Source organism: Heloderma suspectum, chromosome 1 (assembly GCF_057233095.1).
Source record: "Heloderma suspectum isolate Gila_16-S chromosome 1, 16-S_ref, whole genome shotgun sequence".
Taxonomy (NCBI): domain Eukaryota; kingdom Metazoa; phylum Chordata; class Lepidosauria; order Squamata; family Helodermatidae; genus Heloderma; species Heloderma suspectum.
In genome coordinates this window covers 221,504,908-221,517,569 of record NC_139458.1, presented here as the reverse complement: position 1 = coordinate 221,517,569, position 12,662 = coordinate 221,504,908, and the positions used below count along the sequence as shown (strand labels likewise).

The window sequence follows — 12,662 nt, the reverse complement described above, 5'->3', positions numbered from 1 at the left end:
AAACTAAGGGTGCAATCCTATGCATGTTTCGACAGAAAAAAGTCCGGAACTATCAACATTCCTCAAGCCAGCCATGCTGGGAATTGTAGGACTCTTTTCTGTGTAACCATGTGTAGGATTGCACCGTAATAACAAGAGAGGAAAAGAACAGATGCATAAACTCCAGCTGAAGAGTGAGGAATAAGTTCTTTAAATATATAAATTAAAAATAAGTAAATAATAAACACAGTAGAGAAGACCCTGTTAAGAATACTGTGAAATATGGATTTCAGTTTACCCAGGACCACCAGTTGATCAGGCTGAGAAGTCTGGGATCTTATGAGGTGGAGAAGAACATGCACACAACCAGTGTAGATGAAAGAAAAGGAGATTTATTGAAATAAAAGAAATAAGCAAAAGTAGAACCTCCCCAGAGAGTTGCACGCTCTCTGAGGCTGAAGAGGTTACACGCCTCTCAGGTACGAACTTAGTTACAAAGAAATCTCAAAGAGTTTCAGGCTCTCTGAAGCTCAAGAGGTTGCACGCCTCTTAGATAAGAGCCCCAAACTAACAATCCTGGCTTAAGAGGTTGCACGCCTCTTAGGTAGGAAATTAGTTAGCCAAATGTGGTGCATTAAATGACTAAATATACAGTTAGCCCCTGTTTGTTCCTCAGCTCCAGATCGGTCCACGCCGCAAATGGCCCACTGAGGCAACAGTGATACAGTGTCAGCCAGGCCCAAGCCTGAGCCTGCTGTCTTACATCCTAAACCCAAACGGTTAAGTATGACAGAACAAAGATAACTGTGCCTTATCTAAGCCCTGGACAGTAAAATCCTTTCCCTGAATTTTACCCAACACATACTCACCACAACGCTATCAAGTACTTGGCCAGAGCACTTCATACGTGTCCTGTGGATTGAGGGTACTGTTGGTATGTGCACATACAAATGATCCAGATTTTCTGGCATCTCTGCCTTTGCCAAAATATCACATAACTTATCAGGAATGCAATGTCCATGTTAAAGAATTATTTTCTTCATCTTGGAAACATTGGTGAATACTCTGTGTAGAGGTAGCAGTGGGGTATAGTAATCATAGGCTATCTGTATGCACTGACAGAGCAATTTTCTTAATGCTTACAAACTCGGGGAAAAATCACAATTTTTAATAAGACTTGAGTTAGAAAGAGTATGAACTCCTGTCTTTGCTACTATCCTTTGTTTTTGGATAGATGGACTACTGCCCAATCCCAGCTACACTAAAATCCTGGATTTCTATATAGTTCTTTGTTGTTGTTGTTCAGTCGTTCAGTCGTGTCCGACTCTTCGTGACCCCATGGACCATAGCACGCCAGGCCTTCCTATCCTGCGCTCTCTCCCGGAGCGTGCTCAAGTTCATATTCATTGCATCCGTGATGCTATCTAGCCATCTCATCCTCTGCCATCCCCTTCTCCTTTTGCCTTCAGTCTTTCCCAGCATCAGGGTCTTTTCCAGGGAGTTTTCTCTTCGCATTAGGTGGCCAAAATATTGGAGCTTCAGCTTCATTATCTGTCCTTCCAATGAGCACTCAGGGTTGATTTCCTTTAGGATGGACTGATTTGACCTCCTTGCAGTCCAGGGGACTCGTAAGAGTCTTCTCCAGCACCACAGTTCGAAAGCATCAATTCTTCGGCGCTCAGCCTTCCTTATAGTCCAGCTCTCACAGCCATACATTACTACTGGGAAAACCATAGCTTTGATTAGACGGACCTTTGTCGGCAAGGTGATGTCTCTGCTTCTTACTATGCTGTCTAGGTTGGCCATAGCTTTCCTCCCAAGGAGCAAGCGTCTTTTAATTTCATGGCTACAGTCACCGTCTGCGGTGATCTTGGAGCCCAAGAAAGTAAAATCTGTCACTGCTTCCATTTCTTCCCCTTCTATATGCCAGGAAGTGATGGGGCCAGATGCCATGATCTTCGTTTTTTTAATGTTGAGTTTCAAACCAGCTTTTGCACTCTCCTCTTTCACCCTCAACAAGAGGCTCTTTAGATCCTCTTCGCTTTCTGCCATTAGGGTGGTATCATCTGCATATCGGAGGTTGTTGATAATTCTCCCAGCAATCTTAATTCCGACCTCTGATTCATCCAACCCGGCATTTCTCATGATGTACTCTGCATATAAGTTAAATAAGCAGGGTGACAATATGCAGCCTTGTCGTACTCCTTTCCCAATTTTGAACCAATCGGTTGTTCCATGTCTGGTTCTGACTGTTGCTTCTTGACCTTCGTACAGGTTTCTCAGGAGACAGGTAAGGTGGTCTGGTACTCCCATCACTTTAAGAATTTGCCACAGTTTGTTGTGATCCACACAATCAAAGGCTTTAGCGTAGTCAATGAAGCAGAAATAGACGTTTTTCTGGAATTCTCTTGCTTTCTCCATGATGCAGCGAATGTTGGCGATTTGATCTCTAGTTCCTCTGCCTCTTCGAAACCCAGCTTGTACTTCCGGTAGTTCTCGGTTCGCATACTGCTGAAGCCTAGCTTGTAGGATTTTGAGCATCACCTTGCTGGCATGTGAAATGAGCACAATTGTGCGGTAGTTTGAACACTCTTTGGCGTTGCCCTTCTTTGGAATTGGAATGTAAACTGACCTTTTCCAGTCTTGTGGCCACTGTTGAGTGTTCCAGATTTGTTGGCATATTGAATGCAGCACTTTAACAGCATCATCTTTTAGGATTTTAAATAGCTCGGCTGGAATACTGTCATCTCCGCTAGCTTTGTTGTTACTAATGCTTCCTAAGGCCCACTTGACTTCACTCTCTAGGATGTCCGGCGCAAGTTCAGTGACCGCACTATCATGGCTATCAGGGCTATCAGGGACATTCAGATCTTTCCTGTATAGTTCTTCTGTGTATTCTTGCCACCTCTTCTTAATCTCATCTGCTTCTGTTAGGTCCCTGCCTTCTTTGTCCTTTATCATGCCCGTCTTTGCACAAAACGTTCCCTTGAGATCTCCAATTTTCTTGAAGAGATCTCTAGTCTTTCCCATTCTGTTGTTTTCCTCGATTTCTTTGCATTGTTCATTTAAGAAGGCCTTCTTGTCTCTCCTTGCTATTCTCTGGAACTCTGCATTCAGTTGGGTATATCTTCCCCTTTCTCCCTTGCTTTTCGCTTCCCTTCTTTCGTGAGCTACTTGTAAAGCCTCATCAGACAGCCACTTTGCTTTCTTGCATTTCTTTTTCTTTGGGATGGATTTCGTTGCTGCCTCCTGAACAATGTTACGGACCTCCGTCCATAGTTCCTCAGGCACTCTGTCTATCAGGTCTAATCCCTGAAATCTATTCCTCACCTCCACTGTATATTCATCAGGGATATGATTTAGGTCATACCTGAACGGTTTAGTGGTTTTCCCGACGTTCTTCAATTTAAGCCGAAATTTTGCAAGAAGCAGCTCATGATCTGAGCCACAGTCAGCTCCAGGTCTTGTTTTTACTGACTGTATGGAGCTTCTCCATCTTTGGCTGCAAAGGACATAATCAATCTGATTTCGATATTGACCATCTGGTGACGTCCATGTGTAGAGTCGCCTCTTGTGCTGTTGGAAAAGAGTGTTTGCTATGATCAGCGTGTTCTCTTGGCAAAACTCTATTAGCTTTTGTCCTGCTTCATTTTGTACACCAAGGCCATGCCTGCCTGTTATCCCGGTGATTTCTTGACTTCCTACTTTAGCATTCCAATCCCCTATGATGAAGAGGACATCTTTTTTTGGTGTTAGTTCTAGAAGGTGTTGTAGGTCTTCATAGAACCGATCAACCTCAGCTTCTTCGGCCTCAGTGGTTGGGGCATAGACTTGAATTACTGTGATGTTGAATGGTTTGCCTTGGATTCGTACTGAGATCATTCTATCATTTTTAAGATTGTACCCCAGTACTGCTTTTCCCACCCTTTTGTTGACTATGAGTGCTACTCCATTTCTTCTAAGGGATTCTTGCCCACAATAGTAGATATGATGGTCACCTGAATTAAATTCGCCCATGCCTGTCCATTTTAGTTCGCTGATTCCCAAGATGTCGATGTTCAATCTTGCCATCTCATGTTTGACCACCTCCAGTTTACCTTGATTCATTGATCTGACATTCCAGGTTCCTAAACAATATTGTTCTTTACAGCATCGGATTTTCTTTTCACCACCAGACACATCCACAGCTGAGTGTCCTTTCGGCTTTGGCCCAGCCGCTTCACTCTTTCTGGCGCTACTTGGAAATACCCTCTGCTCTTCCCCAGTAGCATATTGGACACCTTCCGACCTGAGGGGCTCATCTTCCGGCGTCATATCTTTTAGCTTTGTGATACGTTCCATGGGGTTTTCTTGGCAAGAATACTGGAGTGGGTTGCCATTTCCTTCTCCAGTGGACCACATTTTGTCAGAACTCTCTGCCATGACCTGTCCGTCTTGGGTGGACCTGCACGGCATAGCTTATGGCTTCACTGAGTTACACAAGCCCCTTCGCCACAACAAGGCAGTGATCCATGAAGGGGATATAGTTCTTTATGGGGCAGCAATTAATTACAAGCCAGAGAAAGACTGGGTGAACAAGTGCATTTTTAGGAGGCTTTAAAACATACCACATTTTCTGCCTCCTAAACTGCATGGGGGAAGGTGTTCCAGGGGATGGGTGCCACCACCAAGGAGGCTTGCCTTCAAGATACTACATGGTAACATTCTTTTGGTCACAGAATGGCCAGCAAGGCCTCTTTTTGATGTAGTCCTAATTTCTGCATACTTACATTTATTTCATGGAATATTGTAGACATACATCTGAAAATGGCTGCATTGAGGTCTTCTTTGAGCAAGTCCATAAAACATAATATTCAGGTTGAGATGTGGAGACAGCCCTCAATAATGTAACTTCTTACGAGTTTTTATTTTTAAAATTACTAATTACTTTTCAAGCATAAAAATACATAATACATTTTTACTTGGGACTGTAAAATGCTCCCACTTTCTGCACAATAATCTCTGCTAGTTTATGGTGCTTTTGTCATGTCAGTTCTTAATTTATTCAGACACAGCAAGTTTCAAAGAAGAAAAGGAAGAAGAAAAGTGACAGCTTACAGTTGAACCCTTACAGTCTGAAGGATGGAGATATTATTGGTGTGAAGGTGAGTAATTAATTGATTTATTCACTGTTACAGCGTGTTATTAACAAGAGGGTTTTGATGTACTTTATCACAGTGATAGCAGAATTACACACACACACACGCCCAAGTAGGAAAGGTATACAAACATGTTCTGCCACAACCTCTCATGACAGGATAGGATATGAGTTTTGTGAAAACAGCTCCCTGATAGAAAGATGAATTGGGTCAGAACAAAACCTGTAATGAGTGGAGGGCATGAGTTTTGCAGGTGGTAGCTCTCCTGGAGAGAGTTGGAGGAAAGCAAATGGTAGGGCTGGAGAGGCATAGAGGTTACCTGGATGAGTTTCTTAATGGAATTCCTTTGAGCTTATGATATAGCAGAACATTCGTATACATATCTATCCCAAAGAAAGTTCCATTTACTTCTGTGGGGCTTCCTCACAGGAAGTGGGTATAGAATTGGAGCTTAAATCACTTGCACTTGTAGGATATACGTTTTCAAAATATTTGCATATTGTGGTCCATATTCTCTTACTAGCTTTTCTACTTGGTTTATATATCTGTGTTTATAAGAACTCTGGAACCTTTTATTAATTAGTTGTGAATGATGAAATCAGTTGTGTCCGTGTGTGTGCAGAAACTGCAATCCTTTTGAGCAGGTTTTGAAAATTTCTTTCGTTGAAATGTCTCTGTGTACCTTATAGCTATGGGTGAGGTCACATCATTTATACTTGCCTTGCTTTTGATTTGAATTACGATACAAGATTCCTCTGTTAAAGATCAAGCTCCCCGTCTCTCCCCTCAACCCCTTAACTATTCTGGCTCTTTTCAGTGCCATTCTTGCCTGTTTTCTTATAATTATTCTGTTAGCTGCTAAAGGCTGTGGCCTGATTTTAGAATGTTAGATTTTTTAAATAAATATTATAACATGACTTCACTCTGATTCCCAATTCTGTATTGGGCAGAGAGCTCATGCAAGAATTTTGTCATGTGAAATTTGCAGAGCTCAAATTATTCCAGAATAAAATGTTACTGTGAATAAAGTTAGGAAATAAATATTTTACTGTATTAATATAACCAAAAGAATATGAAAATAGTAAATGAATCTTGTTATTAAAGTTTAATACCATTAATAAAAGGTCACTGGTAAAATTTCTCTCCCTTGTAAGTGGAAAACTGTTAGGAATTGTTTTCATAATAATTTCAATACTTCTGGCAACAGAATCTCCTGCTTGATGGAAGTAAGGACTTCAGTACCATAAAAGATGACATTGGAAAACAAATGCAGAAGCAATTTGCTGTGGAAAAAACAAGGTAAATATATGTTACTTATTTATAGAATTTATACCATACCTTTCCTTCACTGAGAAGCCCATAAAACAATTAAGTAATAACAAAATAAAGCAGCATAATGAATCCAGCTGTGTCCTCAAATGTTGCAAGTATGTCGAGTACCTAACAGAAGAGTTATATATAAAGTATTCAGAAAAGAGAGACTTGTTTTAAAATTCCACTGAAGAAGCCCCTGTAATATAGGAGTATTTAATGTTTTTACAGGCTAGCTGTTACAGATACATCTTTAATAGTATATTTCCAGTTTTAATCTACACACTCATAAATACATATTATTGAAGTCAGCAGTAAATGTAAGCCAGAGTGTTTATGGTTGCAGATGGCTATTGTAAAGCAGGGATAGGCAACGTTGGTGGGTCTGGGGACCATTTCTGATTATACAAACACACACACACATAGGCTGCATTCCCACTGTTGCCAACTTTTAGGCTAAAATGTTCCTTTTATTTTTGTGTAGTGGTTTGCTACCAAAATTCAGCAGCAAAACATTGTGTTTTGCTTCTACAAATTTCAGCAGCATTGGGGCAGCAGAGGCCATGTGTTGCCCACTGCAGCTGTAAAGCATCTACCTCCTTAAATTGCTGGGCAATAACTTTGATTTGGCACCAAGTAAAAGGTAATTGTGAAAATATATGCACATTAAGGAGAAGAATAGTCAGCAGTACTTTTACATGATGCACAGTGAGTCAAACAAAAGGTTTAATAGTCCACACCAAAGTAAGCTTTTAGAGGCAGAACAAATTATTATTTTTTATTTTAAAGTCATAATCTCAAAGATTTGAGCTTGTTTGTACATTTTATCTGTGGCAAGGTAGATAAATATCAATGTGTTAAAATGAGATTTTAAAATTTATATTGGATTTTAAAAAATATAAATTATAATAAATAACTTAAAAAACAAATCCTATTTTAAAATGAAATCTGAGTTTAATAGAAACCACCATGTTAATGTTAATCATGACTAACATTAACTAATGCCACAAAAACCCTATTGTTTGTATGTATTTGAGTATTAGATGGTATAGGACAAAGTATTTGATTGGCTCTAAATGTTCTGTTACGTAAGCTGAGGGAGATTCTATTCATGAAATAAGTCTTTTGTGACCAGAAGGGATCCTTCAGTGAGCAGAATGGGATATTTTGATCTACGGAACCCTTTCCTTTTTGGAAACCAACTATGGAAACTATCTACTATGATATGCTGCAATTCTACCTAATCTTCAAATGTGTTCAGCAGTAATCAAATGTATAGCTTTTACACCACATTTAGGAGACCAGCTACTCACAAGTAAGTTCCACTGATCAGGGGGACTCACTCCCAAGTAAGTGTGCCTAAGGCTGCAATCCTATACCACTTACCTGAGACTTACCTGTCCCACTGAGCTTAATGGGCCTTGCTTCTGAATAGACATGCATAGGTTTGTGCTACAATTGCCCTACAATTCTTCTATTTTTTATTATGAGATACTATAATGATTGCATAATGCAAATATGCAATAAAGAAGAAAAAGGAAAACACATGCCTACAAACGAGTTCCAATCCTGCAGAAATTTCTCATTTGCATTAGGTTTTATGTCTCCAGAGGTATTTACATGCAGTTAATGTGTTCATCGATATTGTATTCTACATTTAACATTTCCAAATATCATGTTCTGGTAATTGTATGTATTTCTAGACCTTAGTCAATAAAAGCTTGCTCAGCACCAATTTGCTGGCAACAAATTATTTGTGCTCTCTTTTCACCTGGTTACCAAAATGGTACGTGCAATTTCATATTGAACAATATATTTAAAGAAGACAGGATATTTTTCTAATAGCCTTGCGCAGAATTGTATTCCTGTCAAATATGGGCAAATTTACCTATGTTTTGATATTTCACAAATACATCAGAAACTCTGCCAAACATATTCTGAAGTCAGGCTGGTACATGATGTTTGTATCTATTTGCTGATTTCCAAATTTCATTCTTTTAAATAAGTTCTGTTTGGAAAGTCTTGACCAAATGCAGAGATGCGATAGACACTCTAGTCTTAACTGTTCCACTTCTCAAGGTGGGACTGTCTCTAACATTGCAATCCTATACAGGTCTACTCAGATATAAACCTCATTTGATTTCAGTGGAACTTACTCCCAAGTAAGTGCGCATCGGATTGCATCCTAAAGGCCATGAACCACTGTAACAAGGCATTTGATAAGGCTGTATGGTGGTATTTATTCATATATGGGACAGCTATTCTGCAATTGGATACCAGTTGCTGTAATGTTTTGACATTTGCTCAAAGAAATTTATGTCACGAATTCAAATCTGCCTTGCATAGATTTCTAATAGTTGAGCTGACTAACTTAATAGTAAAAACAATGAAGAGTCTTCTGGCACCTTAAAGATTAACACATTTATTCTGGAATAAGCTTTTATGGACACTGTCTACTTCATCAGGTAGATGAAGTGTTAACCTTAAATTGGCAGATTTATATACACATACTAGAATGGAGGGAGATGTAAACTGGGTTGTCAGAAGGGAATTGAATGCAGAAAGTACAGACTGTGATAATTAACAGTTGCCATTCACAAAACATTGGGTGATTACATAGACATCATTGCAATGATGAGCCACACTACACTGCAATGTGATTAACCTTCAGTAATTTCACACTGATATCTGTCTTTGAAATTCCTTTGTTCAGTAATGGCCATTAGAACCTAATAATGCCATCCACAATATCAAAGGTTCATACACCTGTTCATTTCCATCATGATATACAGCATCATTTGCCAGCAATGCCCAACTGCATTCTACATAGGACAAACAGGCCAATCTCTATGCAAAATAATAAATGGAGACCAATCTGACATCTGGAATGGCAATGTTCAGAAACCAGCGGGGGTACATTTCAGCTGCCCAGGACACTCTTGTCAGTTACCTTAAGGTGGCCCCCAGCATGTGTATAGAAATCTGCGAATTTGAGGTTAACACTTCCTGCATCTGTTGAAGTGGAGTGTCCACGAAAGCTTATGCCAGAATACATTTGTTAGTCTTTAAGGTGCCACCAGACTCTTCAGTGTTTTTGCTGCAAGTGTGCAACGGACTAATGCTGCTACCTCTGGAAATTGTAACTTAATAGTGTATCTGTTTTTGTTTTCTGATAGTCAGCAAACTGACTGTATGCAGAATGACTGTTTCCATGGAAAAAAGATGACCAAGCATCATAAACCCGAAGCAGCACTGTCCATCAGCGTAGGAGCTTTCAGCTGACTTACTAGGGCTGGACAAACCTCACCAGTATCTTACTGAACTATAATGGAGTTGCCTCAGTTGAACTAGCCAAGGAATCGTCTTCCCTGATACGTGCACCTGCATATTTGATGCGACATTGGGCAATGACTGAAGGTGGTTTGGGTCTCCCTATATTGTGGGGAAGTACTTTAGTTCTGTTATAGTTTCAGCACTTACTCTCAGGGTGGGTATCAGCACTTTATTAATGAGAACACATATGAATAGCTTAATCTCTCAACCATTATTTTGTAATAGTCATGTGTTTTAATCTTTGTGCTATAAGGTTTTCTCCCTCCTAGATATATGTACACTGGAAAGAATTGGGGGGCTACTTTTTGTATTACATTTTGAATATGGGAATGTCCCTGGAAAATGATGCTTTATAAGGTGCCCTGCTGTCTACAGCCATTTTTTGAGATGAGAGAGGGGAATTAATGACACACATCCCTATGTGTTCTTAGGTATGTGTTCTCTCATTCTTGATTACCATACATTTGGTTCAGGCAGTACTCGATAATTTGCTATGTGCAGTGGGTGGTGAGGTCATGCCTTTTTGTCTCCCTGACCCAGTCATGCCTGTCCCATATTTATGTGTGGGTGCAGTGTTTGAATATGGATTGTATAGATAGGCCTGCAGAGTGCTATCGACACTCCAGATAAAATCTGGGAATTGACAGCATGGTCTGGGCCTAGGCATGTTGGATTTTATGCGTGTATACCCTGTTCAAACAGTGGGCATCAGAGGTAGGGTAGGTGCATTGGGTGGACAATGGGGGAAGATGTTCTTTTACTCTTCCCCACAGATAGGATAGGGATTGGAAGAGAATATCATCTGTTCATACAACTCTGCATCTATCCCATAACATTGAGAAAAGTGCTATGTTACCAAAGTGAACAAATGGAGATGGAAAACTTGGAAACAGAAAATTAGAGTAGTTAGTATCAGAATGCCTACTGACATTTGCATATCATTTCTTAAGAAGCAGCTAGCCTATATGTCTCATAAGTCAATACATGCATTTTGTTTATGTAATTGCAGAAATGTCTTTGAGGCAGCATAAGCTTCCTAATATTTCTACATTATCCTGAATGAACAAAAGCCACCATAAAACATTGTTTTTGTGCATAGCTTACTGAACGTTGTAGAAATTTTTCGGAATCCCCCCACAGTCTTGGATAAGATGTACCTACTGTTCATTTTGAAGTGGCTTAGCAAAGGGAACATTCTTTTAACTGTTCCAGCAAATGGTTTTGTGTCACTAGCTCCCTCTCTCCCTGGCCATTTCACAAAAATATTTATCCCAACACATACAGTACATTTAGATTATTTATGCTGTAATATGAACTCCAGTGAATAGAGGGTCTAACCTTACAGTGGGTATTGGGATGAATACTTTGCATAAATGGGCCATTAAAGGAGGATACAGAGTGTGTGTAAATGGAAGAGAGAAGTAACGGATGATTGGGGGGGGGGCAACAGAATGGCAGGAAAAGACAAGTGTTAGTACAAGCAAAATTGATTACCAAGATTTCAGTATACTAATGGAGAGAAAGTGGTAACTGTTTGTAAGTTATTCCTGTGCATGGGATTTTTTGGCCATTTTGCTGTTTGTGTTATTAACCAAAGCATATTACTTGGAAGGAATTTTATCATCTAGCCAAATACTATGCAAAACAGAAGATTAGTTTTAAGTGATTCACATAATAGACAATATACTGTGTCCCAAGAAGGGAACTCGATATATTGCTCTACTAGAGAATACAAACAAGTTTAATAGAGCCAAATAGTAGAATTGCCCCTAGGATAAAATTCCTTCCTGATGTAGTGATCACTTGGCGTTCAAGCAAGTTTCAGCTGTTCAGTATTCATTCCCTACTATGGAATCCCAATATCTCCCATAAAGAAAGATATATCCATGTCAGAAAAGGCTACTAGTTAAAGAATCTGGAAGTAGCCCTTACAAAGAAAACCTGTAGGTTTTGTTTTGCTTTTGGAATAATGAAGTTATTTGATCTGTGGCTCAGAATTTTTTCTATTCAAAAAGTATGTGCCTTTAATAAAACAATACAACAGTGGCCGCAGCAATTCAAAACCAGGTTGTTTCTGAAGGTGGCTTGATTTATTTTGTTACAAACTTATGGGACAGTCTGTATAATGGAAAATTTTGTTAAAAGTACCTTTGAAATGGATGTTCTGGGTCCCACAGTTCTGCAAAGCAAATAATTTTTTTATATTTAATTTTTATTAAGTCTGGTCTTTAATAAGTCTGATCTTTCTTGTACTGCCAAATAGAATAAAGAATTTAAATGTCTGTTTGTATTCTCACAAATTAGCAGCGGAGAGTGGGGTCAGAGGAGGGGCAAATTTCCCCCCTCAGTGTGACATACTCCCAGTCTGGATTGGGGGCTCTGCCTGTCATAGACAATCATGCAGCAAACCTAAGCCCTGGTCTTAACTGTGAAAGGGGATGGGACTATATGCAGCTAGCAGAAGGACTAGTGATGCAGTCAGTGGGGAAGAAAAAGAAAGGTAGGAGAGCACCAAATACAAGGCAGGAGAACTCCAGGTGCACTGAACTATTTTATTGATCACCAACACATTTTGAATAGTCAATGGGATAGAAATTGGGAAAATAAAGCCATAGGAAAAATGGAAGGACCTCCTTGAAAATGGTAACAAAAATCTTAACTGACTTATTCTGTGGGGAAACGAGAATGTAGTATGGTTTTGACTGTAGCTTGTTTAAGAGTAGGGTAAGTGAGGAAGGAATGCTTGAGCCCCTCATACAACTGACTGATGCACATAGGATGGCAGCAACATTAAAGTACATTTCTAAGAGAATGCTGAAATTGGTACTGTTGTAGTCCTACACACACTGGATATGTAACAATGTCGGGCGTAAAGAAAAGAGTTGTACTGTATTATTATTT

The 12,662-nt window shown here is 39.6% G+C and overlaps 1 protein-coding gene across 9 annotated transcripts in view; it reads left to right on the top strand.

Moving 5' to 3' along the window:
- USP40 (ubiquitin specific peptidase 40) overlaps nt 1–12,043 on the top strand; it is a 70,750-nt gene extending 58,707 nt beyond the window's left edge. For 6 of the 9 annotated variants that reach the window (XM_084819961.1, XM_084820003.1, XM_084819968.1 and 3 more), the window contains 3 exons: nt 5,028–5,123; nt 6,325–6,416; nt 7,564–7,756. In XM_084819961.1, the coding sequence (XP_084676087.1) occupies nt 5,028–5,123; nt 6,325–6,416; nt 7,564–7,672 (297 nt within the window). In that variant the 3' untranslated portion in view covers nt 7,673–7,756. Of the gene's footprint in view, nt 1–5,027; nt 5,124–6,324; nt 6,417–7,563; nt 7,757–9,604 lie in introns of those variants that run through there. The other 3 variants (XM_084819987.1, XM_084819951.1, XR_014785762.1) reach the window with 2 other exon arrangements.
- The last annotated feature ends 619 nt before the right edge of the window (nt 12,044–12,662 follow it).